At 37.4% G+C, this 27,032-nt stretch overlaps 1 protein-coding gene and 1 pseudogene across 2 annotated transcripts in view; both read left to right on the forward strand.

Annotated features, from left to right (window-relative positions):
• ANAPC10 (anaphase promoting complex subunit 10) overlaps window positions 1–27,032 on the forward strand; it is a 101,796-nt gene that overhangs the window by 2,718 nt on the left and 72,046 nt on the right. For both annotated transcript variants that reach the window (XM_019662052.1, XM_019662051.1), the window contains exons 3-4: window positions 8,109–8,199; window positions 22,332–22,452. In XM_019662052.1, the coding sequence (XP_019517597.1) occupies window positions 8,109–8,199; window positions 22,332–22,452 (212 nt within the window). The remainder of the gene's footprint in view (window positions 1–8,108; window positions 8,200–22,331; window positions 22,453–27,032) is intronic.
• Window positions 9,642–10,040, forward strand: LOC109393113 (40S ribosomal protein S15a pseudogene; annotated as a pseudogene).

Raw genomic sequence — 27,032 nt, forward strand, 5'->3', positions numbered from 1 at the left:
CCGAGACCCTGACAACCTCTGATCTCTGTTTTGTGTCCTTTTGGTTTTGCCTTTCCCAGAATGACAATAAATGTAATCACACTGTATGTAGCTTTTGGGATCTGGCTTCTTTCACTTAGCATAATGATTGTGCTAAGTGAAGAAGCTATTGTGATTTTTCGATGCTATTACATGTATGAGTATTTTGTTCCTTTTTATTGCTGATTAGTATTCCACTGTATGGATCTACCACAGTTTGCTTATCTGTTCACCAGGTAGTGGACAGTTAGATTTGTGACAGCCAGCTTCCAAAACAGTCCCAGTGATCTTTGTCTCCTGGTATTCACTCCTTTCTGTTGGCCCCTCCCACATTTTGTCCAGATTGATCTCTGGACCAGCAGACTATGGTCCAGAGACCGTATTGAAGCTAGGTCCTGGAAGACATTGTGGCTTTGCCTCACTCTTATTTGGATTACTTACTCTGGGGGAAGCTAGCTGTCATTTTGTGAGGAAATTAGGGTCCCTGTGTGGAGGTTGGTGTGGCCAGGAACCATGGCCTTCTGACAATAGATAATGAGGAACTGAAGCCTTTTGTCAACAGCCATACGAGCAAGCCTTCTTAGAACAGATCCTCCGGGTCCAGTCAAGCTTTCAGATAATTGTTTCAGATAACCGGACTTCAATGAGAGTCCCTGAGCCAAACTGCCCAAACGAGCTTTTCCCAAATTCCTATCCCATAGAAATTGCGAAATAATGCGTGTTTAGTATTGTAAGCTGCTAAGTTTTGAGGTAATTTGTTATGCAGCAGTAGTTAGATAAGGTTGCTTCCAGTATTTGGTGATTATAAATAAAGCTGATATAAACATTCATGCACAGGTTTTTATGTGGACATTTGGTTTTGTTTTTTGGGCATAAAGACTTAGGAGTGGAATTGCTGGGTTTTGTTGTTTGTATTTCTCCTTTCCACTCTATATTTGTTATTTCTTTTTCTTGTCTTCTTGTATTAGCTAAGACTTGTGGTGACAAGGGACATCCTTGTCTTATTCTTGATCTTAGTGGGAAAGCTTCTAGTCTCTCACTATGAAGTATGATGTTAGCTGTTGTTTTTTGTAGATATATAAAGTTGAGGAAGTTCCCCTCTAGTCTTAGTTTGCTGATAGATTTTATCTTGAATGGGTGTTGAATTTTTGTCAAGTGCTTTCTGTACATCTATTGATATGATCATATATGGCTTTTTTCCTTTAGCCTGTTGGTGTGATGGATTACATTAATTGATATTAGAATGTTGAGCTAGCTTTACATACCTGGAATAAGTCCCACTTAATTGTAGCATATAATTTTTTTTTTTTACTAATATTCTGTTTGTTAATATTTTCTTGAGGAATTCTGCATCTGTGTTCATGAGAGATACTGTTCTTTAATTTTTGTTTCTTGTAAGTTTTTGTCTGGTTTTGGTATTCTAGTAATGCTGCCCTCATAGAATGAGTTAGGAGGTATTCCCTCTGCTTCTACTTTCTGCACGAGATTGTAGAGAATTGGTATAATTTCTTAAATGTTTGATAGAAATCACAAGTGAAACTGGCTAGGCCTGGTGATTTCTTTTGGAAGGTTATTAATTTTTGATTCAATTTCTATTTCTCCTTGTGTGGGTTTTGAAAGATAGTCTTTCAAGGAATTGGTCCATTTTGTTTAAGTTGTCAAATTTGTGCACATAAAGTTGTTTATAATACTTCTTTATCTTTTTTTTATTACTATCTATGGGATCAGTAATAATGGCCCCTCTTTTTTGTTTCTGATATCAGTAATTTGTATCTTCTTTCTTGTTTCTTGGTTAGGCCATTTAGAGGTTTATTGATTTTTATTGACCCTTTCAAAGAGCCAGCTTGTGGTTTCGGTGATTTTTCTTTATTAATTTCCTGTTTTCAGTTACATTGATTTCTGCTCTGATTTTTCTTATTTCTTCTGCTTATTTTGGATTTAATTTGCTCTTATGTAGTTTTCTAAAGTGAAAGTTTAGATTATTGATTTTAGATTTCTCTTCATATATATATATATATATATATGTATATATAATATATATATACACACACACACACACACACTCCATGCTATACATTTCTCGCTAAGCACTGCTTTCACTGCATTCTACAATTTTGATAATTTGTATTTTCATTCAATCTCAAATATTTAAAAATTTCTCTTGATACTTTTGTGATTCATATGTTGTTTAATCTCCAAATATTTTGGGTTTTTTTTCAGTTGTCTTTCTGTTATTGATTTCTAATTTAATTATTTTGTGGTCTGAGACCATACTTTGTATGATTTCTCATCTTTTAAAAATTTTTATGTGTATTTCATAGCCCAGAATGTGGTCCATCTTGGTGAATGTTACATGTGAGTTTGAGAAGAATTGTGTATTCTTGAGATGCTTGGATATTCTGCTGTTATTGGATTATATTATTCTATAAATATTAATTTGATCCAGCTGATTGATGGTGCTATTCAGTTCAACCACATCTTACTGATTTTCTGCCTAATGGATAAAGGCTGAAATTCAGAGGCTAAAATTCCTTTAGTGTCCTTGTTTTTATTTTTCCTGTTATCTTTGGATTTCCTTCGAGACTCCTTAAATGGAGTCTGAGCTTGCAGTTTTTTGACTTGTATTAATAACTTTCTGATATTATATAGGAGCCCTGTTGATAATGGTGGTAAGTTGTGGGGGAACAAAAGTGTTCTATAATCCTGCAACTAGATCTCAGTCTTTTAGTGGGACTATGTTCATGGCTGTGACCTTTATAAGTGCTTCTCTCCTTTTCTTCCCCTTAGGTGAGACAGGAAGGCGAGAGGAGGCTGGAATTGGGTACATTCCTTCCCCATGTTAGTTAGGCTGTGGTAAAACCCATGTTGGTTAGGCTCTGCTAAAACAGTGTTCCTTGGAGTCAGGCCTTTGTTAAGGAAAACAGAATGTTCTGGGTGTATTTTACAAGGTTCACTTTCCCCCTCCCTCTGCAGGGAGCACCAGAGAATTTTCTCTGATCTTTACCCTGAAGAGAAAGTGGTGGGGCTCCTAGAGGTAAAAATTCATGAAAATGCAGAGCCCACCTAAGACTGGGCTGCCAGGAGATTTTCTCTCTCAAGCTAGTCCACACCCCCTCTCCAGCAATTAGTCAATTAGTCTTTTAAGTGTTCCTGCCAGTTGCTGACTCCAGAGATGGTTCCTGCTCTTGGTAAGCTATGAATCTCTGTGTTCACCTCTCCAGTTTTCTGGGTGGTGGTTTGCCCTGTGACCTCAATTCCCTGTGATACCTAGAAGAATTACTGGTTTTCAGTGAGTTAGGTTTTTTTGTGTTGTAAGAATCAGAGTGACGTCTTCCAAGCTCTTTACATGTCAGACTGGAAACTGGAAGTTCTTATGTTTTACTTTTAAACTATTTAGCTTTGTATTTGAAGTGGATTTCTTATAGATAGGATACTTTTGGGTATTGCTTTTTTATCTAATCTAACATTCTTTATCTTTTAATTGGGAGTGTTTAGACCACTTACACTTATTATATCTTGATACAATTAGATTTAAAACAACTATCTTGAAATTTGTTTTCTTTATGTCCTTTTTTTGTTAATATTTATTCCTTCTTTTTCTCCTATTTTTGGATAAGTTCAGTATTTTCTATGATTCTGTTTTATCTCCACTGTTGACTTGCTCTTTTTGAAATTTTTGAGTGGTTGCCCTAGGATTTACAATATACATCTTTAATTACTGTAGTTTACCTTCAAGTAACATTATACTACTATAGGTGTGGTATATGAATTCTTCAACTGCTTCCTCCCATCCTTTATGCCATTTTTTGTCATGCATTTTACTTTTGCATGTTTTAAGCGCCACAATATATTGTTCTATTTTTGTTTAAAAAGGTCAGTTATGTTTTGGAGTGATTAAAAATATACCATTTTTGTTTAATTTAATTTTTCAATTTTTAGAACTTTTCATTTCTTTGAATAGATTCAAGATTCTGTCTGGTATCACATTCCTTCTTCCTGAAGAACTTCCTTTAACATTTTTTTTGTGTTGCACGTCTGCTAGCAATGTTTGGTTGAAAAAGTTTTCATTTTGCTTTTATTATTGTGGTATATTTTCCCTGTGTGGAATTCTAGGTTGGCAGGTTTTTTTCTTTTACTACTTTAAAGATGTCATTTCATTATCCTCTGGCTTGTGTAGCTTCTGAAGAGAAGTCTTTTTTTTTTTTTTTTTTTTAGCTGAGCCATCCCGCCACCTGTTGGCAGCTCACGGCTGCTCAGCTTGGGCTGGACTCGAACCGCTGTTGCTCAGAGCTCAAACTCTTGAGCGAGCTCTTAACCAACTGAGCCACTCGGCCGGCCCCTGAAGAGAAGTCTTGTCTAGTTAATGTGTTTTCTTTTTTTCCTGGCTGCTTTTAAGATTTTGTCTTTGATATTAAGCAATATGAATATGATGTGTCAATGTGTGTTTGTGTTTGTGTGTGTGTGTGTGTGTGTAATCCTGCTTGAGATTCACTGAGATTTTTGGATCTTCTGGTTTGATGTCTTGCACTATTTTATGAAAATTCATGGCCGCTATTTCTTCAAGTATTTCTTTTGCCTTATTTCTTCTCTGTTGACCTCTGGGAATTCAGTTATACATATGCGGGGCCATTTGACTTTGCTAGACTGTTTGGTATTGTCCCATAGTTTTTTTTTTTTTTTTTTTTTTAGCTGAGCCATCCCGCCACCTGTTGGCAGCTCACGGCTGCTCAGCTTGGGCTGGACTCGAACCACTGTTGCTCAGAGCTCAAACTCTTGAGCGAGCTCTTAACCAACTGAGCCACTCAGCCGGCCCTTGTCCCATAGTTTTTAGTTGCTCTATTTTTTTTTTTCCTACTGGTTTTTTTCTCTGTGTTTTGCTTTATTATTTTTTTTTATTGGCCTACCTTCAAGCCTACTGCTTCTTTCTTTGGCTTTACTGAGTCTACTGATGACTCTGTATTTTGTCTAAGGAATCTTTCATTTCTGATATGGTGGGGGTTTGTTTTTTTTTTAAATAGATTTTCCGTTTGACTTTTTTTTTTTTCAGCTGAGCCATCCTGCCACCTGTTGGCAGCTCAGCTCGGGCTGTGAATCAAACCAGCGACCCTGTTGCTCAGAGCTTGCACTCTTGAGCAAGCTCTTAACCAACCATTTGACTCTTAAAGGAATTTTCATCTCTGTTGAAATTCCCTGTCTGTTCCTGCATTTCATTTACCTTTTCCCTTACATTATTTTACATATTGATCATCATTATGTTAAATACCTGTCTGATAATTCCCAACATCTGGGTCATATCCAAGTGTATTTCTTTTGATTGCTTTGTCTTTTGACAATATTTGTTTTTCTTGTTTGTGTGTCATAATTTTTTATTGACTGCTAAACATCACATGTAGATGAGTAGATGCTGTGAGAAATGGTATTTGCACTTTGAAATGGTTATCTCTTCTACTACCAGTCCTTTATGGGGGGTTGGGTTACTTAGGAACTGAGCTGGGTGTGGTTTTTTGTTGTGGCTGTTTTGTTTTGCTATGGTTACCTTCAGTACCTCACAGGCTTCAGGTTCCTCTAAAGATGCCCAGTCCTTATGGTGGGGGCTGTTGTGCCAGAGGACTTTTCTTTGTGTTCCTCCTCCGCTCTCAGCTTTCAGCTGTATCTATACTCCTGTGCTCAGAGGCTGTCTTCGATGCTCTTGCCCTGCCTCCAGCAGTAGAATGCTATGCCTTGTGACTCAGCTGTGGGGGTGAGAGGCAGGGCTTGTTCTCTGTTTTCCTTTTCCAGCCTCAATCTTAGACTGCCCTTCTGTGCCTGGCCTCCAGGTTGGGGCTTTTCCAGCATTTTGGGCCCTCCTACCTTGATAGCCTAACCCTGCCTTGTATCTGTGGCTGGTCTCTTGTGGGAGAGACTTTTTTTCCCCACTCCAGAGGAAGGACTGTTTTCCTGCTTCTTCCCCAGGGGTAGAGGTTTATCCGTTTACTCTTCTCCCAGCGAGGATGGGTCTATATCTGTGTCCTGGAGTCAACAGGCTTGATGCTCCTCTCCCAGCAGCTTAAGACCTTCGTTTTGTAGGAGAGAAGGGCTTGAGCTGGAGGTAGGGCCTTTTGCTTTTCCTGCAGTGGTGGTCAGTCTCGTCCTCCATGCATGTACCCCAAGCCTTTCTAGGTGTACAGTGAGGGCCCTTGGAAAAGAGTGACTTCACCTTATGTTTGCTACTTCCATCAGTCTTGAGTAATTTGTTCAAGTCCTACCAGATTTCTTCTTGGGTGTTTATTTGGTCGGTGCTCCTTCCGCCCATGCTTTACCACAGCTGGGCCAGCCTCTACGTCCTTTTTTTTCTGAGCTTGGGAGCTGCCCCTTTTTGAATTCCAGGCTATTTGGTTGCTGTGTGGTTTCAAGTTCTCATGTTTTCAAAAAAATTATGAAATCATGAGTTTGTTGCTTATCTAGCCTTTTCTTGTTTGAATGGGGGTGATGCCTTTTTTCAGCTTCCTATAGTCTAGATCCTTCAGAAGTTTCTAATATTCTTTATAGCATCAAATATTTCTGAATTTGCTCAAATCGAGCATTTTCCATTGCTTGACTTAGTAGTATAATTCGACTGCTGCCCTACTGTGTCAGCAGTGGGGAATAAATCAGTGCTAGTTCACATCCTTCTATGGCATTTGCAGAGGGCAACACATAGAAGTCACTGGTTCCCTGAAGATGCCCCACTGCTCTGACATCTTCTAGGTACAGAAGAGAACAATAGTTGCCACCACCGGAAGGGTGGTGGGATCACTTAAAAATGTGTTGGCTATGAAAGTTATGAAATTTATAAGTGTAGTGTCATACATTTTACTTCATGTGATTTCGAGCTTTGGGTCCATCAGTGAAGTATCATATGATTATCATTTTACACATTAAGAATGACTGACTACTCTTTTTTAATGAGAAACAACATGAGAAAGTTCATTGTTTAACCTTTACTTTGCTTCTCTATGGTCAGGTATTTTTCAGGTCAAGTCAGCAGACACTTGCTAAGGTTTGTAACACAGTTAGAGATTAAAAGATAAAAAGAGACACAGTCTTTGCTGTCAAGGAGATTGCAATCTAGTGGAGGAATTATAGCTTTAAAGTAGTAGTTGTTATACAGTGTAATAATGTATAACTTCTGTTTAGTGCTTACTAAGTGACAGGTCCTGTTCTAAGTGTTTAAATACTTTGTGTGTTTAAAATAACAGTTTTCTCAATAAAGCTTCCTAAAGTCACATGAAGTATGTCCCTTGATATATTTTTATCATTTTCTCAGTGAGGATACTGTAGTACAGAAATATTAAGTAGTTTGGCAAAGATCACATAATAAGTGGGAATGCTGGGATTCAGCAGACAGGCTCTACCATGTTATACTGCTTTTCACTAAGTATTGGCTCAGTGCAGCAGTGGCCCAGAGGAGAAAGTGATTGGCGCTGCTTGAAAGGATCGGGAAGTCTTCCTGGAGATGATGCTTATCCTTCATGATGGAGCAAGAATAGGTTTTCACTGAGTAAGGACATAAAGGCAAGAGGAACTTTTGTGTTTCAATTTTACTCTTGTCGTGTATGAATATCTTTATGGTACCTTATATAGTATGTGCAAAAATGTGTAGCTTATGTGGCTCATTGAAAGAATTGGAAGTAGTAAGTTGAGAACAGAGGGAAGTGGCCTAGGTGGAGCTAGCTAGTTAGGTCGAGCCTGACCATGGAGGGCTTTATTAAACAGTTCACACTTGATTGTAGAGATAGTATGAGCCATTGAAAAATTGGAAGTAGCAGTGTAAAACAATCAGTGTTTATTCACATTTGAGATGTGAATATAAATACACACACAGTATATTTAGATGTTCTTTAAAAATTAAAGTCAACAGCCAAGAAAACTTGGTCCTAATGTAAGCATTTGTGTGTGCAAGTGATATTTCTTTTAAGGGTTGAGGTCTGGTTTAGAGGATAGAAGAATTCTGGCTCACTTTAACTTCATCCTGTTTACCAAACTTTCTGGACAAATATACATGATAATATATTGAATTATATAGTTCTTTCTTGATTATGAGAATTGGTTGTCACTTGCGGTGTCTTTAGGATTCGGAGTGGATCAGTTACGAGATGATAATCTGGAAACGTACTGGCAGTCAGACGGTTCCCAGCCTCATTTGGTGAACATCCAATTCAGGTAACGCATTTCTGAGTTTTCAATTTGTGTATGCTGCAAGTGGACAAAGAAGCCTGTTTTACTTATGTGAAACTATGTAGAAATTATGGTGAACTGCACTTCACTCCGCTTTTGGAAAGTCTTAGAGATTATTTTTCTGCTCAACGTGATTATATTTTCAGTTTTCTCTGTCTTATCCTGTATGAATTCTTTATGGTGCCTTACACAGTCCTTTTACGTAGACATTTCTGAAATGTACATTTCAGTATAGTATATTTCAGAAAAATATACTTTGCCTATAACCCAATACAATGACCGAATGCATTGCAGTAAGTATGCCTGGAGAGATGATAGTAAGTTCTTTAGCTATAGACTATTCATATAACTTCTCAAATTTGTACTTCCATTTGAAAAAAAATAAATTAACTTAGAACCACTAAGGACATTTTCAGTTTTGAAATGCTTACTTTTGGGGGCGGGCGGACGTAAAGGAAAACAGCCATATGTTTATCAGTTGCTTTCAATTTATTGACTTAGATGGAAAGCAGTTAACTTGGTCATCTTTCTCCATTTATGCCATTCACTTTAATATTCTGTAGCATTGCATTTTTAGTTTGTTTTTATCTTTCTAGGTTACAGATGAGCAAATTTCTTATGAAAATGCCAGATAATAAATATTTTAGGCCTGTGGGCTATCGGGTCTCTGTTAGAACTACTCAGGTACCCCATTATAGCATGAAAGCAGCCATAGGCAATGCCTAGTGACTGACTTTAGCTGTTCTAATTAAACTTTATCTTTCAAGAGTAGGTGGTGGGCAGGGTTCAGCCAGGGGCTTGTAGTATGCCAGCTCCTGTCCTAGGGTATTAAATATATACACCAGAAATAGAAACAGCAACTAATACATTTTTTAAAGACTTAAAATACCAGATACTTTGCTAAATGCCTTTCCATTTCATTTAAACTTCAACTATTTTTAATCCTTATTTTGTAGTCTCAGAAGCAGAGATTTACATAAATTAAGTGACTTACCCAAGGTCACATAGCAAAGGAGTGGCAGAATTGCAATTTGAACACAAGTACTCTGAACCGAGAGCCTGTGCTTTTAACCATTATGCTGTATAGCTTAGGGTAAATCGCTTCCCTGTGACAACAAAGAATATTGCTTATAAGTTGTATAATGAGGGTCCTAATTTAATTGTATTACATTAGAATAGCAGGATTTTCCAGCAAATACAATTTTATACAGAAGGCAAATGTGTTGAACAAATAATAATAAAAATAACTTATTGACGTAGTGAGGAACAGAAGAATGTTGAAAAAAAAATGTCGAAAAGGTCTACTAGCTTGCTTTGTTTTGAAGATAAAGGCTGATAGTTTAACAGTGGAGATAAATACAAATTTCAAGAAAAAAAAAGAAAAAGAAAAGGTCAGACTCTTTCCACCCTCTTACCCTGCAGCCCTAATGGTGCACAAGCGTGTCCTGGCCGATGCTCTCAAGAGCGTGGACAAAGCTGAGGAGAGATGCAAATGCCAGGTTCTTATTGGGTGGTGCTCTGACGTCCTCCTCCAGTTTCCAATTGTGCTGATGAAGCTTGGTCACATTGGCGGATTTGAAATCATTGATGATCTCGGAGCTGGGAAAAAATTGTTGTGAACCTATCTCATGGGCAGGTTAAAAAAGTGTGGAGTAATCATCCACAGATTTGATGAGCAACTCAGAGATCTAGAAAAATGGCAGAACAACCCTATCGGGTCCCGGCAGTTTGGTTTCATTGTACTGACAACCTCAGCGAGCATCATGCACCAGGAACAAGCAAGACGAAAACACACAGGAGGGAAAATCCTGGCATTCTTTTTCTAGGGATGTAATACATACGTGCAAATAAAATGTCTCAATGGGGAAAAAAAATTTATTTCCTAGAATCTAGTTGAATGAGAACATTGATAGATAGCCATAAATGCCACTGTCATTTAAAACACTTTAAACAGAAAATACCAACACATGTATGGCTGTAAGTTGCATAAACCAAATCATACAAATTAATTTCCTTCCTCTGCAAATTGCAGACTGTCCATAACTTTTCTACTTTATAATTTTGTAAAGTTTTAGGTTTTTAAAAAATATTAGTTAACAGATGAACACTAGGACCTCTTGCATGGTAGCACTTCAGTTTCAGCACTTCCACATCTTTGTGAAAAAGCACTTGTGCAATTATTGAATAGTTTATTACATTTCTTCCTTATTTTTAAGAAGTAGAGCAAATGGAAAAAAATCAAAGTGCTGATGCCATTTAAAGAATAATAGGTACTAAGCTTAACAACTTAGGACAATGGTGACTATGTTAGAAATCATTAACCTCAACCAGGTATCCATTGGACTTTATGCGTCAATTTCACATCAAATGTGAAAAAAAAAATTAAAGGAAATGTTAGAAATTGATTGTCAAAGATTATTACGAAACTATGTGGTGTAATTTAGGATTGGGTTTAAGTTTTTCAGCTCTTTTCATATCTCCATTATATAGGCCCAGTGTTCAACTTTCTTCTGTTTGATTTTCTATGTGTTTTCATGAATACGTTATGTACTAAAGAAAGGACTTTGTGTATTGAAAAGAAATTATATTACAAGTAAGCTTGAAAGAAGTTCAGTTTGGACTTTATATTTTGCTATGAGAAAAGAAAATATTTAACTTCTTGGGCTATTCTCCCCTTCAGAGAAAATAAGCAACTTAGTTCTTACAGTGGTTTCTCAGCTAGTTGAGGGTGTAGATTTTAGAAATAATCAGTATGTATTAACGATGTGTCAAGGTGGACTTGTAGTGCACAATTACAAAGTAGCATTTACTTTTAGATGTCATTGCACCTTTCAATCATAGGCAAGTTCTTTCTTGTCCTGGATGAGAACTCGGAAAAGAGCAGGTATGACATTTTTGGGTAATATATACAGTTCTCTGTTCATTTCAAATAGCAAAAGATCGGTTAGAAATGAAAACATTCAGTCTTAGTGCGAATAGTGAAATTAGCTGGTAGTCCTAGATAATAGTGAAATATTTCCACGTATGTATTACATCTGTAGCAAAAGAATGCCAGGATTTACCCCCTTGTGTGTTTTCGTCTTGCTCATGGTTCATGATGCCTGCAGAGGATGTCAGACTTATGAGGTTTCTCCCTCCCTCTTCCTAAGCTGGAGTCTGTTGTAAGTGGAAGAAGAAAAGTGTGGCTTGCTTCTGTTTTCCTACCTTGCTTTTATTTGTCTTCTCCCATATTCCTATCTAATTTCTGAACTCCCCAGGCCTGCCAGTATGGAAGTGGAGAAGGAAGATTCATAATTGCGATTCTATCTTGGTGATCTAGCATTGGTACCCTCTGTACTTGGATATATGTTTAAAGCGACTGTATTTCCCCATGTAGAAGACGCTCCCATGTATAAGTCACACCTTAATTTTGGGGCCTGAAATTTGAAAAAAAATGTATTACATAAAGTTATTGAACTCAAGTTTTATTCATCATAAAATTCATACAACTCCTCATCACTGTCAAAACTCACAGCCATTAGCTTGTCCTCATCTGTGTCTGATGACGAATCACTGTCTTCATATATTGCCTCTCATGGCCTTCTTCTGCCATGGCGTTTTCAGTAGGGTTTCTTCTTCCCGTAGCCAGTCTCGGATTGTTTTCTCAGTTGGAGGAGGACCAAACTTCTGTTCAGCAGCATGATTTCCATTCACTTTTGCAAACTGGATCACTTTTAACTTGAATTCAGCACTGTACGAAAATCTTTTCTGGGCCATTTCTGGGCAGAAAGTGGCAAAACGTAACCTACCATAATATACCAGTAACAAGTGCGAAACAATGAGCGCAAAGACAACAAGCGTGAAAAAGCGGGAAATGCAAGTAAAAAAAATCTACAACAATGAGCGCAAAAACAAGTGCGAAAAAAGTGGGAAATGCAAGTAAAAAAATCTACAACCATTGTATAAGATGCACCCAGTTTTTAGATCCCAAATTTTTCGAAAAAGGGTGCATCTTATACATGGGGAGATACGGTAACTGTATCTTATGGATGCTTTTGTGGTGGAGAGAACCTACCTCCACCATCACTTAATGCTCTCCGTGATTCACCTGCAATTCTCTTGATGAGGATGCATTCATCATTTACTCCTTCCTTAAATCTTAGGCCTTTGGTGATACCTCCAGCTTCCTGCTGAGGGTTGTTGGCCCTTCCTAGCCAGAAATTAATATGACCTTTCAGGTTATCAGGTTGATTGATGAAGTTCCCTTCTAGTCCTAGTGCGCTTAGACTTTTTTTTATGAATAGGTGTTGGATTTTCTCAAATGCCGTTTCTGCATCTATTTATATGAGCACATGGTTTTCTTCTTTAGCTTGTTGAGATGTTGAATTTCGTTGATTTTTAAAAAAAATGATAAAATATACATAACATTTATAACTTTTGAGTGTACAGTTCAGTGGCATTAAGTACATTCACATTGTTGTACAACCATCACCACTATCCATGTCTAGAACTTTTTATCATCCCAAACTGAAACTTTGTACCCGTTAAACAATAGCTCCCAATATCCTCCTTTCCCCAGCCCCTGGCATCACTGTTCTACTTTTCTGTCTCTATGCATTTAACTGTTCTAAGTATCTTATATAAGTGGAATATGATATTTGTCCTTTTGTGTCTAGCTTAACTTAGAATCATGTTTTCAAGGTCACCCATGTTGGTCACCATGTATCAGATTTTCATTCTTTTTGAAGTCTGACTAGTATTTCATTGTATGCGTATACCACATTTTGTTTATTAGTTCATCTGCCTATGGACATGTGGATTGTTTTTACCCTATAGCTATTGTGAATAATGCCACTATGAAAATGGGTGCACAAATATCTATTTGAGTCCTGGCTTTCAATTCTTTTGTGTATATACCCAGAAGTGGAATTTCTGGACCAAATGGTAATTCTGTGTTGGGTTTTGGCAGCTCAGCTTGGGTCGGGCATCGAACTGCTGTTGCTCTGTGTTGGGTTTTTTGAGGTACCACCCTACTGTTTTCCACAGCAGCTACTATTTTACATCACCACCAGCAATATAAAAGAGTTCCAATTCATCCAGATCTATGCCAACACTTGTTTTCTGGTGTTTTTTTTGTTATTGTTTTTGTTTTGTTATTTGATAATAGCCATCCTTACAGGTGTGAAGTGATGATATGTCATGGTTTTGGTTTGTATTTCTCTAATGATTACTGATGTCAAGCCTCTTTTCATGTGCTGATTGACCATTTCATACCTTCTTTGAAGAAATGGTGATTCAAGTCCTTTGCCCATTTTTTTTTTTTTTTAAGATTTTACTGGGGACTTGGGGAAGGAAAACAGTGCTGGGGAATCGGGGAAGGGAACAGACAAGTTGCTGTCCTTTTGCTCTTCAGTCTAGTTGTGGTGGATGTTGCTTCACTGGCCCATGTTGGTATTATCATTGCGCTCTTCCCGGGTGAGGCAGTTGCTCCCCGGCCATTGGACGGCCGCTTACGGCACCCCCGCTCCAGGCCAAGCTGTTGTTCACCATCTTAGTTGTAGAGGGTGCAGCGTCACTGACCCTCATGTGATCCTGGGATCTGAACCAGGGCCCTGCTGCTCAAAGCTGGTGTCCCAAGCCAACTCTTAACCAACGCGCCACTCGGCAGGCCCAGCTTTGCCCATTTTTTGAATTGGGATTTTTGTTTTCTTGTTGAGTTTTAGGAGTTCTTTATATATTCTGGATATTATTCCCTTATCAGATATGGCTTCCAAGTGTTTTTTCCTACTCTGTGGGGTACCTTTTTACAAAAGTTTTTAATTTAGATGAAGTCCAATTTGTCTGTTTTTGATATTGCTTGTGCTTTTGGTGTCATAGCTCATTGGTTATAATTGTTGTTTTATTGTTAGTTATTGTTGTTAATCTCTTTCACTCTCTGCATTTTAATGTTTTCTTTTTAATTCTTTGAACATATTTATTGCAGACTATATTTTCCAGTGTGCTCACGACATTATTTCCTATCATGCATGCTCTTCTACCGCTTTGTTACTGTCTAATCAAGAGATGGCATCCCCATCTCCCTTCTTGAAACTGGTCAGGCTTTGTAGATTTCTTGCTTAATAGAGTATGGATGTTATGATACTGTTATTTCTAAGGCTGGTTCACAAAAGGCAATACGACTTCTGCCTTGTTCCCTTGATCCCCATGTACCGTGCTGTGAGAAAACCCACGTGAAGTAGAGAAGCCCATAAAGAAATGAACCAAAGCCCGAGGCCTCAGCTAAGCTCCTAGCTGACGACCAGCACCAACTTGCCAGCCATGTTAATGAGCTCTCCTGGGAGGAGATCCTTCTGATCTCAAGTCAAGTTGCCACACCTGACGCTGTGTAGAGCCCTCCCTTCTGATCCCTGCCCAAATTCCAGTTTCATGAAAAAATAATGACTATTTTTTAAAGCCACTAAGTTTTGAGGTGATTTGTTGTACACCTATAGGTAGATTATAGGCAGATGTTTATATTTTCTTTTTTTAAGTCCTTATCTTTTAGTTCCATCATCTCTGTCTTTTCTGTATCATTATTGACTGATTTTTTCCTCAGTATGGGTTCCTTTTTTTTTTTCTGATTCTTTGTAGTAATTTTTGATTAGATGCTGGATACACTGAATTTTACCTTGTTGAGTACTCGATTTTTTTTTAAATTTTTTTTTTTAGCTGAGCCATCCTGCCACCTGTTGGCAGCTCAGGGACAGCTCAGCTCAGGCCGGGACTCGAACCGCTGTTGCTCAGAGTTCGCACTCTTGAGCGAGCTCTTAACCAACTGAGCCACTTGGCCGGCCCGATTTTTGTTTTTTAAAGAGGATTAGACTTTGTTCTGGCAGCTAGTTAAGTTAGTTAGGAATCAATTTGATATTTTTGAGGCCTGACTTTAGGCCTCTTTACAGTGGGTCTAGAGCACCCTTTACTCTAGCATGGGGGTCAGCAAACTTCTTGTGATAGGATAGATAGTAAATATTTTAGGCCTTGCAAACCGTATTTTAGGCTATTACAACTGCTCAACTTTGCCGTTGTATTGCAAATGCAGCTGTGAACACTATGTAAGTGAATGGGTGTTGCTTTGTTTCATTAAAACTTTATTTATAAAAATAAGTGGCCGGCAACGTTTGGCCTGTGAGCTATGCTTTGCTGTCCATGCTCTAGGGTACCAGTTCTCTAACTTTTTGGCTTCAGTACCACTCCAAACTTATACTGAAGTCTCCAAAGATCTCTTGTTTATTTTTCATATCTATCAGTGTTTACCAGATTGGAAACTATAGCTGAGGAATTTTAAAGTATTTATTTATTCATCTAAAATTAAATAATAATTAACCTATTATATATTAACCTAAATAACATTTTTAAATGAAAAATAACTATCTCTTCCAAAACAAACAAACAATGGTGAGAAGAGTGTTATTGTTTTACTGTTTTTGTATATCTTTTTAGTGTTTTGCTTAAGAGAAGACAGAGTCTCATACATGCTTCTTCGTTAAATCTTTTGCAACGCCCTATGTCAGATAGCATCTGGAAAACTCTACTATATACTTGTAGGAGAGTGATACTGAAAAAGGCAAATAACCTCTTAGTATTACTAGGGAAAAGTTGTGACCTCGTTGACCCGCTAAAAGGGTCTTGCGGTCCCCCTCGGTTTCCAGACCACTCTCTAGGGCAAGATTAGCCTCGTGGTTTGCTAAGGCTTGATCCCTCTGGGGTCGCCAGTGAATGTCCTAGATATTTGAAGAGGCATTTGGACTCAACAGTTTGGTGGTTGGGAACTAATGACTCCCTGCCCTGTGTGACCTCTGGGAATTGTTTGCCTTACTGCTGCCCAGTAATTGTTGTTTCTTCAGCAGTTGCTGTTCTTTGCGTGTTTTTTTTTCAGTGTCATCCTATGCATGTACTGATTGGTATTCATCCAGAGGCTCCAGGGTACTCCATGAAGATTTCTTTTTTTCCCCTCAATATAGCTAGATTCTGCTGGGTTTTTCATAGGGTTCACCTCATTCGTTTCCTTTCTCTCAGGACTCATAGTCCTGTGCTGTCTGTTGTTCAGCGTCTACAGTTTTTCATATACGTACATTGTCTGTTTGTTCTAGTTTATGGTGGGAGGGGAAGTCCTGTAACAGTTATTCCTTCATGGAGAGACATCCCTGGCTTTTTGTGTTTGTTTTGTTTTTGTTTTTAACCATATCTGCTGGTTTGCATTAAGGCCTTATATGTCCTATTAAAACAAGGTCTCGGGGCAGCCGGTTAGCTCAAGTGGTTAGAGTGCAGGCTCATAACACCAAGGTTGCTGGTTTGATTCCCACATTGGCCAAGAAGTTGTGCCCTCCACAACTGGATTGAAGACAACTACTTGACTTGGAGCCAATGGGTCCTGGAAAAACACTGCTCCCCAATAAACTTTTTTTAAAAAAACAAGGTCTTTGTTGTCTTAGTCTTCAGTGAAAATTTTCACTTTAGCATGCTGTTATCATTGATTAGAAACAAACTTTTACACAGAGGCCATTTTCCACCTTGTACCAGGAACAAAGATGAATATAATCACACACACACACACACACACACACAGAAGAAAGTAACCATATATATGTATGTGTATATATATATATATATATATATATGATTGCATATATACAGAGGGCACCAAAAAAATGTATACCCTTTTTTTTTTTTTAAAGATTTTATTGGGGAATTGGGGGAAGGGGAACAGACAAGTTGCTGTCCTTTTGTTCTTCAGCCTAGTTGTGGAGGACATTGCTTCATTGGCCCATGTTAGTATCATTGCGCTCTTCCCGGGTGAGGTAGATCGATCACCAGCCTTTGGACAGCCGCTCACGGTGGCTCTTGGCAGCTCACACTGGCTGCTGGCCGCACACGGTAGCTCTCGGCAGCCCACTGTAGCAGGGGATGCAGCCTACACAGTTGCTGGTGACTCATGGCAGCCCAGCTCCAGGTCGAGCTATCGTTCATCATCTTAGCTGTAGAGGACAGTGTCACTGGCCCTACATGTGGGATCCGAACCGGGGCCCTGCTGCTGAGAGCTGGTGTCCCAAGCCAGCTCTTAACCAGTGCGTCACTCTGCCGGCCCTACACATTTTAAGAAAGGAAAAAACTGTATTAAAATTACGCTGATGGTAACTACTTTGAGCATCTCTTGTAATTGCAGAAGTCAAATGTGACTTGTATTCATCTTTTGTTATCAGTATATATTATTACAATTTTAATACAGTTTTTCTTTCTTAAAATGTGTATACATTTTTTTGGCACCCTCTGTATATATGATTACATTCTTCTTTGTTCCTGACTTTTTTATACAAACATGCACACACACACACACACACACACACACATACAGAGAGGGTGCCAAAAAAATGTATACACATGACTTATATTCATCTCTTGTTACTGGTATATATTGAGTATTACAATTTTAATACAGTTTTTTCTTAAAGTATGTATACATTTTTTGGCACCCTTTGTGTGTGTGTATGTGTGTGTGTGTGTGTGTGTGTGTATGGTTTGCCTTTTTTTTTTTTAAAGATTTTATTGGGGAATTGGGGGAAGGGAACAACGTTGAGGAATCGGGGAAGGGGAACAGACAAGTTGCTGTCCTTTTGTTCTTCAGTCTAATTGTGGAGGACGTCGCTTCACTGGCCCATGTTGGTATTATCATTGCACTCTTCCCGGGTGAGGCAGTCGCTCGCCGGCCATTGGGATGGCCACTCACGGTGGCTCACAGCAGCCCACTGTAGCCCCATTGCAACCTATGCCGTCACCGGCGACTCACGGCAGCCCAGCTCCAGTTTAAGCTGTTGTTCACCATCTTAGCTGTAGAGGGCACAGCGTCACTGGCCCCATGTGGGATCCGAACCGGCGGCCCCACTGCTCATAGCTCGCGCTCCCAAGCCAACTCCTAACCAACGAGCCACTCGGCCAGCCCCTGCATTTTGTTTTAGGAAAGTATGGGTACTCTTTCTTATATGTCTCAGTCTCTTAGTAATAATGTGTCTAGCATGTTAGCAGGAAATGATAAACAATTTTATAACTATTTTGTTTTTTATTTTTGTCCTGTACCTTAGGAATTTGTAGTTGCTCTTACATAGTGTAGTCATACAGACCTAGATTCAGATTTTGGCTCTGTGCTTTGCTAGATGTGTACATGAGGATTAGTTGCTTAGCCTAATCTGAGGCTCAGTTTCCTCATCTGTAAAGTGGACATAATAATGTTATATTAAATAGGAATGAGAACTTCTAGTAACAAAGCTTCTAACAGTGTTTTAGACAAAGTGAAATTTATTTCTTTTACCTTCATGGAAGAGGAGCCTGGCAGTTTGGGAATGGTATGGCAGCCCCACAGTATATTGTGGACCCAGATTCCTTCTTTTTCCTTCTACTCTTCTTAGCTTGTGGATTCTATCTACAAGGTTGCATCATGATCCAAGATGTCTGCTGGAATTTCACCCATCATGTCCATATCCCAGGCAGCAGGAAGGAGTAGGTGGGAAAGGTGAAATGGCTTGTCTTCCTTTTAAAGAAACTTTCTTTACAAGACAAACTCATTCAGTTTAAATCTTACAGGTCATAACTTAGTCATGTGGTCATTCCTCGCTTTAAGGGAAGCTGGGGAATAGAGCCTTGCTGGATGTTATGCAGAAAGAAGGGAAAAGGGGCTGTTAGGCTGGCAACTAGGCGTGTCTGTCACTAATGTCTTCTCTTGCAATGTCATGCATTCCAAATCAGTTGAGAAGTTATTCAAGAGTCAGCAGATGGAGACCAAAATATCACCCTTATAAAACTGACAAACGGGTTTATATCTGCAGTGAAGTGTTTCCTACTATGAACCCTAGAATTAAGCAGACTTACCCATCCAGTTATGAAAGTGCTAGACCAGGGAGCGCCTGCCCCTATTAAATTTGTGGAGGAACAAAGCAAACGTTTGCTTCCTGTCAGCAGCTTTCTCAGTGGACCGGGAGTAATGGGTGAGGGGTAGAGAGGCTGGGAGTGTTGCTTATGTCATCAGAAATGGGGACGTATTACCTGCGCCCTTCTCCCTTCATACAATACCTTATCCCAAGAGTTTAGCAGGATGTCTGGCATATATTATAGTAAGCATTCAGTTTATAGTGATTATTTTTATAATGACGATTTGAGCAATTTGAGTAGATGACACTATGTCTCAGAATCTGTGCATTTAATTTTCCCATGTGCACTGCTGTTTGACAAATAGCATCATTTTCTATGCAATATTATTTTTTAAATTCACCATGAGGTAAAATTTATAAATAATTAAAAAAATAATTTATGGGTACATTTTAGAGGAATAGTTTTAAACTTTTGGTGAGGTCACAGTTTCCTTTACACATTTAATGAAACTATGTAGCATAAATTATACATATGATTTCTCGGGATAGTAGACCTTAGGATAAGATCCCATGGTGTAGATATAATTTAAATAACTACAAACACCTACATGTTACTGTAAACTGGTATCAATGACTGTTGAATGAGCTAGTATAATTACTTAGTAGGAAGGTGATAGTGGTAAGATCGTATGAGGCAGCCGGACACACATTTGAACTCCTACAGTGTCCACCTACAAGCCTTTTTTTACCTTAAACCAGTTATAAATCTGAGTGTTGGTTTTTTTAAATCAGTGAAATGAAGGTGATACTAGCTCCTGTATCACAAGGTTGAGGAGTAAATGAGATAATCCATGTAAAGCATTACTTCTAGGCCAGACAGAGTATTCATTCACCTGCTATTTGCCACTGTTGTGCTGTTGTTTTTATAATGATTAGTGTTGTTATTATTCTTTGCCTTTCTAGCCTCACCCTGATTATGTTGTAGGTTCCAGTGGCTAAGTTATCCTGAATTTCATAACTTGGAGATAAAATTATTCTGAGCATAAAGCTTGGTCCTTTACATCTGCTTTTGTTAAAAAAAAAAAAAAGTCCTTAGGAGCAGTCTTTATGATCTTTGATCTCTCTGTAATAAGAAAGACCTGTCACTCACTGCCTGCCTGTGTCATCAGGGGAAAGATCTTATGTATGCCCTTCAGAATTGCCCCTGCTTCCTTTGCTTTCTCTCATGTCTTCCTCCGGCCCAGTACAAAAAGAAATGTGCTTTTGATACCTCTGGCCTCTTGTGAAAACCTGGTAATGGTATTTATCCTGTCAGGGGTTCCTTGGTATTTAGCGTATTACATCTTCATCTGTCTTTATTATTTGAGGGAAAGCCCTTAACTTTCCCCATTCCTTTCTGATGAATAGTTTGGCCTACAAATGCTTGGTTGCCTCACTAAGAGCTACAGACCCCCTGTTGTTTTTATAGGTTGACTTTTGACTCAGGCTACTTCTGTTCAAGGATCTCATTGTTACTAAGTTAGTGCCAGTTTATACCAGAACTTAACTTTTAAAAGCACATTTAAATAGACTTGATGTTTTTTCTGGTTAATATTTAAAATTGTCTAATTTTTTTCTAATGACCACAATAACATATGCTTATTTTAAAAAATTATTCAGAAAATATAGAAATCATAAAGAAGAAAATAAAGATCTCCTATAGTTCTACCCCACCAAAATAGTCGCTTTCACTGTTTTTGTATGAGTCTGTCGAGTTCTTTTTCTATACATTTATATAGGTTTATAGGCCTTTAAAATACTGTTTTTCCTAAAATGTGATCCTTCTGTATATGCTGTGTTGTAATACTTTTTTCCCTGCTCTATATATCTGTGTGATTATTTTAAATAGTTGTATAATATTTCATTGAATGGATGGATATATTATAATTTGTTTGACTAATTCCTATTGAGATAGATATTTAGTTTGTAATTTCAGTAATTTAACTGAAGGACAGTAAACATTTTTTCTGCATCCATTTTTAAGTAGTTGTAGTATTACTGCCTTTTAATGCATTGTTAGAAGTTGAAATTGTGGATCAAAGCTGTGTAACGACTACCTGGCTATGAAAGTACCTTTTACTAATCAATTTGGGTATTACCTGTCATTTAAATATTTTGCAATATGGTAACAAAACTAATGTCTATGTGTGTTTTAAATTCTATTTATTTGATTGTTAAGAGTTCGAACATATTTTCATGTTTTTTAGTCACTTGCATTTTTTCTGAGATTTTTCTCTTATGTAGTCTTTGCTTATCTTTCTAAATATGTATATTTAAAAAACAGCAGAATTTTGGTCCGGCCGAGTGGCGCATTGGTTAAGAGCTGGCTTGGGACGCCAGAGGGCCCTGGTTTGGATCCCACATATGAGGGCCAGTGACACTGCCCTCTACAGCTAAGATGCTGAACCTGGAGCTGGGCTGTGGTGAGTCGCCGGGGTCGGCGTAGGCTGCAGCCCCTGTGGCAGTGGGTTGCCGTGGGCTACCGTGTGTTGCCAGCAGCCAGCGTGAGCGGCCAGCAGCCCCGCCGTGAGCCGCCCAGAAGCCGGTGACTGATCTGTCTTGCCCGGGAAGAGCGCAATGATGGTGCCAACTTGGGCCAGTGAAGCAAAGTCCTCCACAACTAGACTGAAGAACAAAAGGATAGCAACTTGTCTGTTCCCCTTCCCCCAATTCCCCAATTAAAAAACAAAACAAAACAAAACAAAAAACAGCAGAATTTTATTTCTTGCATTAAGGAATAGATGATACTACTTTTAAAAAAATGCTTTTCTCTTTGCTGGACTTAATTTCTCACTTAGCTAGTTATTTTCAAGTATTAACGTAGGAAATTAAGGAATGAACTAGTAAAGAAAACCAAGCTTGTTAGAATAATTTTTTTGTCTAAAATACAAATGAAGAGGACTGAAATCCTTAGTGCTTGTTTGTACTGTAAGGTGCCTATTTTGGCCTAACTTTTCCTTCTTGGCTCACACGTGGCTCTTAACCATGTTCTAGATAAGAGACATCTGTATAAGTAAAACATGTATGTATATTTTTACATATTCTTTACTTTCATCATTGTTAAAAGTAAGGGACATGGAAATTGTTGATTTAAATACTCATTTTAGCAAACTATGGTTTTTAAAATCAGAAGATAAGATGTTTTAGATATAATCTTTCCACGTGATAAAGGTCGTGTTGTTTTTACTTTATTGCTTTTAGAAGAAAAACAACAGTGAAGACATTATGTATTTATGCGGACTACAAATCTGATGAAAGCTATACTCCAAGCAAGATCTCAGTCAGAGTAGGAAATAATTTCCACAACCTCCAAGAAATTCGGGTATGTCTTTCAAATTTTATAACCTATTATCCTGTAACTCATGCTTTTTAGAAGATAGTCACATTTAATGGTAGATTGGAGAGATTAAAATGTTATAGTATAAAAGGAAAATTGTTGGTATTTAAGAAAACATTTTTAATTTTTTTATAATCTGTCCATCAATCCATCTAACTTTTGTATGTATTTCAAAGTAAGTTGCAGCTATCTGTAGATATCACCCCCAGTACTTCAGCAGGATATATATAATAACTGGATTATTAATATTTGCTTACGGTTCACTTTTTAAGGTAAATTTTATATAAATTTTGCACAAATCTTAAGTATATTATTTGGTGAGTTTTGACAAATGCATGTATCTGTGTAACCCCAACTCCTATTAAGATATAGAATATTTCCGTTACCCCAGAAAATTCCGTCATAACCTTTCCCAGTCAATTCCCATCTCCATCTTACCCTCAGAGGTAACTATTGTTCTGATTTTGTTTATGTATGTATGTATGTATGTATGTATGTATGTATGTATATGTATGTATTCACTCCATAGATCAGTCTGTCTGTTCTAGAATGTCATGTAAATGGAATCGTCCAGGCTGTAACTTTCATGTAAGGCTTCTTTGATTCAGCCTAATTTTTATAAGATTCAGCCCACGTTTTTGCATGTATCATTACTTCATTCTTTTTTATTCCTGAGCTGTGTTCCATTGTTTGAATATACCACAGTTTATTTTTCCTCTATATAACTTTTGAAGCTATTAGGATAGGGCTTTTGTGACCTAAATGTTATCAGTTCCAAAGTATTTACATTTGAGAGATATTTTCAATGATTTTGAATTATGTACTTGTGAAGTTTAGGCCCTTAGCATTTTTCTTGTCAGAAAATCATTGAACTCAAATAATCATTAAAATCTTTTAAGTTAGTTGGCTCTGAGAGATCTGGAAAGCATTTGTGATTTTTCAAGGACTTTCAGTTAATTTGTGTCCTGGACATTTATTTGACTTTATATTTAGACCCTTTCTTTACATTTTCTGTTTAATACATGATTGGGTCACTCATATTGAGAAACCGTTTGGGAGTAGAGTTGCCTTATTTTGGTTCAAAACTCAAGCTTTATCATATAATTCCTCAGTCAGGTTGAAACATATGAAACCTAGAAATAAAATGTTTTGATCCAAGATATGTGTGGTACATATTTGAAATGTTCGCTAGATGTCACTGTTGTCCTTCAGTTGCTAGTCTCATAGCCGAGTTAGTAAATTCAGTGCCTCAAGTAGCCTTAAGCTGTACTAGTTTTTCATACATAAACACAAAAAACCTTTGATGCGTTTTGGAAAATTTACGTCTTCATACATGATTTCTAGATTTATGTGTTAAATATATGTCTAATATTGTATTGTAAATTAGGGGAACTTTAAATGATATTTGGGCCATTGTTAGAATACTTTTAATCTAGTCTTTGCTTCTATTATACCATTTAAGTGCTGAAACATTAGCCATATAGAGTAAGGGCTCTTTTAGGTAGTCTCTTAATTTTATTCTAAGTGTGTTTATATTTCTGTGTAGTGACCACATAGCCTCATGAGACCAGTAATACTAAATATTACCAGGTGATAATGTAAGTTGTTTTCCTGAAAAATTTAATGAACATACTGCTTTTCTGCCACAGTTCTCACTAAGGAACCATAATTTTTGGATTTTCCTTTAAAATATTAGTGCTGCCTTTGCAGCTCACGACATAAAGGATACTTCATCTTTTAATTACGTATCTTTATATGCGATTTGTCCTGTTGACCTTTTTTTCCTTTATAAGTTAAAGAAATAAGAATTTGATAGCACTTTATTTTTTAAGGAAAAATAAGCAGATCATGTTTTTGTTTCTTATATTTCCCTATACAAGATCAAAATTGTTATTTTTAAAAAATATCTTTGCTTCATCTAACTCAGATAGTAAATGATTAAAATAGTGTGAACTTTTATGAGGTTTTAGAGCCATCATTTCATTAGTTATAGGACTGATTTAACTGAGTGGAAAATCCAACTAAATCTTTTTATATTTTTCCATGGATGCTTGCCCACTGGAGGGTGTAGTGTGTATTGAAGTGTTTTAATAGGTTTTCCTTTTTTACTAGAAATTATGGATTTGTTTACTTGAAACACTCTAAAAACCCATTTTCTGTAATTTTATTATTGATTTGAGTAATAACTTTAAAAAAAATTTAGTTCAGAGGGAGAAAGGTTCATGGCTATCCCATTCATCCCAAAATTATTCTTTTTCTATCATTTTTTTTTTCATCTCAGTTGCGAAGCATGTATTTATATCTAGACCTTTGTTACCTTTGTTGAAAAATCTCTATAAAGAGATCAGGCCCTTCTTTACTATTCTAGAATGCATATTTTAATCTCTACATGAGAAAGGACTTAAAATGGAACTGACCGTTAGGCTTTATGCTTAATGGCTATACGATACTAAAACTGGGTTTGGCCAGAACATTTTGACACCAAAGTTGAATTTGTGTGGCTCATTCTACTTTCTTTTTCTTCAAAGTTATCTATCCTATACAAATTCGAAACCAACAACCTAAGAACATTTTATAAGATGTTTATAATTTATTGCTTCTACACGAGACTACAAGAGACTTTTTCTAAACAGAAGTGAGATTTAACACTCATTTAACATGAGCCTTTATGTCGTTATCTTTTCAGAATACTTTATTTTAATTGTGTTACTTTTATGCCAGAAGTCATGTTCATGTGTTCAAGATGCTATTCAAGTGAAGTTTTCAAATAAAGATATAGGTGCTTTTAAAATTTTTCAATCCTTTGTATTTTAGCATTATGTTTTGGTTTAATGTTCTTTTCCTTTGCTTTCAGAACATATGTGAAGGAAATTTTTTGTTATTTAGAGTGAGGAACCAAATGATTCTATATCTCAGATGTGACCATTTTAGAAACATCTCCAGCTAAAATCGAAGAAAACTTAAAGTCCTTTCCAGTTTGCTAGCTAGTCATCCCTCAGAACCCCCTCCCCCACCAAAATCTGTAGATGCTCCAAGTCCCTTATGCAAAATGTGTAGTGTTTGCATGTAACCTATGCCCATCCTTCTGTATACTTGAAATCATCTCTAGCTACCCTGGCGGTAATCCCGAGTGTGGTTTGGGGTTAATCCTCACTGCCAGAATGGGGTTAATCTTCACTGCCAGAAAGCGGCACACTCAGGATTACACTGCAGTGTCCCAGAGAAGTCCCTAACCTGCTCCCTGCGATCCTGCAGTTTCCTCCTGTGATCGCCAACGAGAACGCCGGCTGATGACAAATTGCAGTGTTTTTTATTTGATTACATTATTGAATAAAATTATATTATTTTTTATAATTATTTATTATATTATAATTTATGATTTTGTGTTTCAAACTTTATCATACCTGGGATGCCTACTAGACTCTTGTTTGGACAGATTTAAGTGAGTAATTCCTAAGAATTACAGACCTACAATATAAAACAACAAATTTCCATGCAAAACAATGTACCGCTTTGGGTACAAAATTACTGACATAATCAGACCGCCAGGGAGGCTAGATCATGTATAATACCTAATACAATGTAAAGCTATGTAAATAGTTATACTGTATTGCTTAGGGAATAATAACAAGACATAAAAGCTGAACATGTTCAGTACAGTATCGACCATCATAGGCCTAACTATAATACATAGTACACGTAACATTTTTTTTTCCCCCAAATATTTTCAATCTGTGGTTGGCTGAATCCACAGATGTGGAACCCACAGAGGATATTTCTCTTTTTAAAAGCTATTGTAGAAATGTTTGTACTTAAATATAAAACTAAAGTGGTTTATTAGACATATAGTCAACAGCTCTCAAAATTATTTCTGTTCAGTTCTATGAAAAATAACTTTTTAACTTTAGGCTAAGTAGATATATACTTTCGGCATATGTGAAAGTTGTCCTTTGGTTCATTGTTAGCATTTTGCTTCTAAAATTTGTGGCCACAAAAGGATAAAATGTTGATGGAGCACTTAAGTGAATTTTAAGCCTTGTTTTTGTCTTCAGATAATAAAGCTGTTACCAAGTGTTTTTTTTTTTTTTAAAGAGGTGTGTCTTGAAACAAGTCTTCAATGTTAAGAGAACTGTAATGATACTTTCCCTTTCTTCCATGTGAGAGAGCCTTTTGGCTCTCTATCTTGTATGTTAAATCAGTAGCATGGCTATAGGAGTCTCTATATGGTACTTTGACAGAAGTGCTTACTAAGTTAGTTCTTCTGTTAAAATAACATTTACTATTACAATTTGAGTTCCATTAATGTGTGTGGTTATATAAGATGCAGACAAAGGCTTTGACTGTATCATTGATCTTAAAATCTACTGCTATTTACTTTCTTATGAGGGGCGTATTTTAAACAACTTGATATAAAATGGAATGATTTAGGGCTGGCCAAGTGGCGCGTTGGTTAGGAGTTGGCTTGGGAGCGCCAGCTCTGAGCAGCAGGGCCCCAGTTCAGATCCCATATGAGGGCCAGTGATGCTGCGCCCTCTACAGCTAAGATGGTGAACTACACCTCAACC

This window comes from Hipposideros armiger, unplaced genomic scaffold (assembly GCF_001890085.2).
Source record: "Hipposideros armiger isolate ML-2016 unplaced genomic scaffold, ASM189008v1 scaffold_364, whole genome shotgun sequence".
NCBI lineage: Eukaryota > Metazoa > Chordata > Mammalia > Chiroptera > Hipposideridae > Hipposideros > Hipposideros armiger.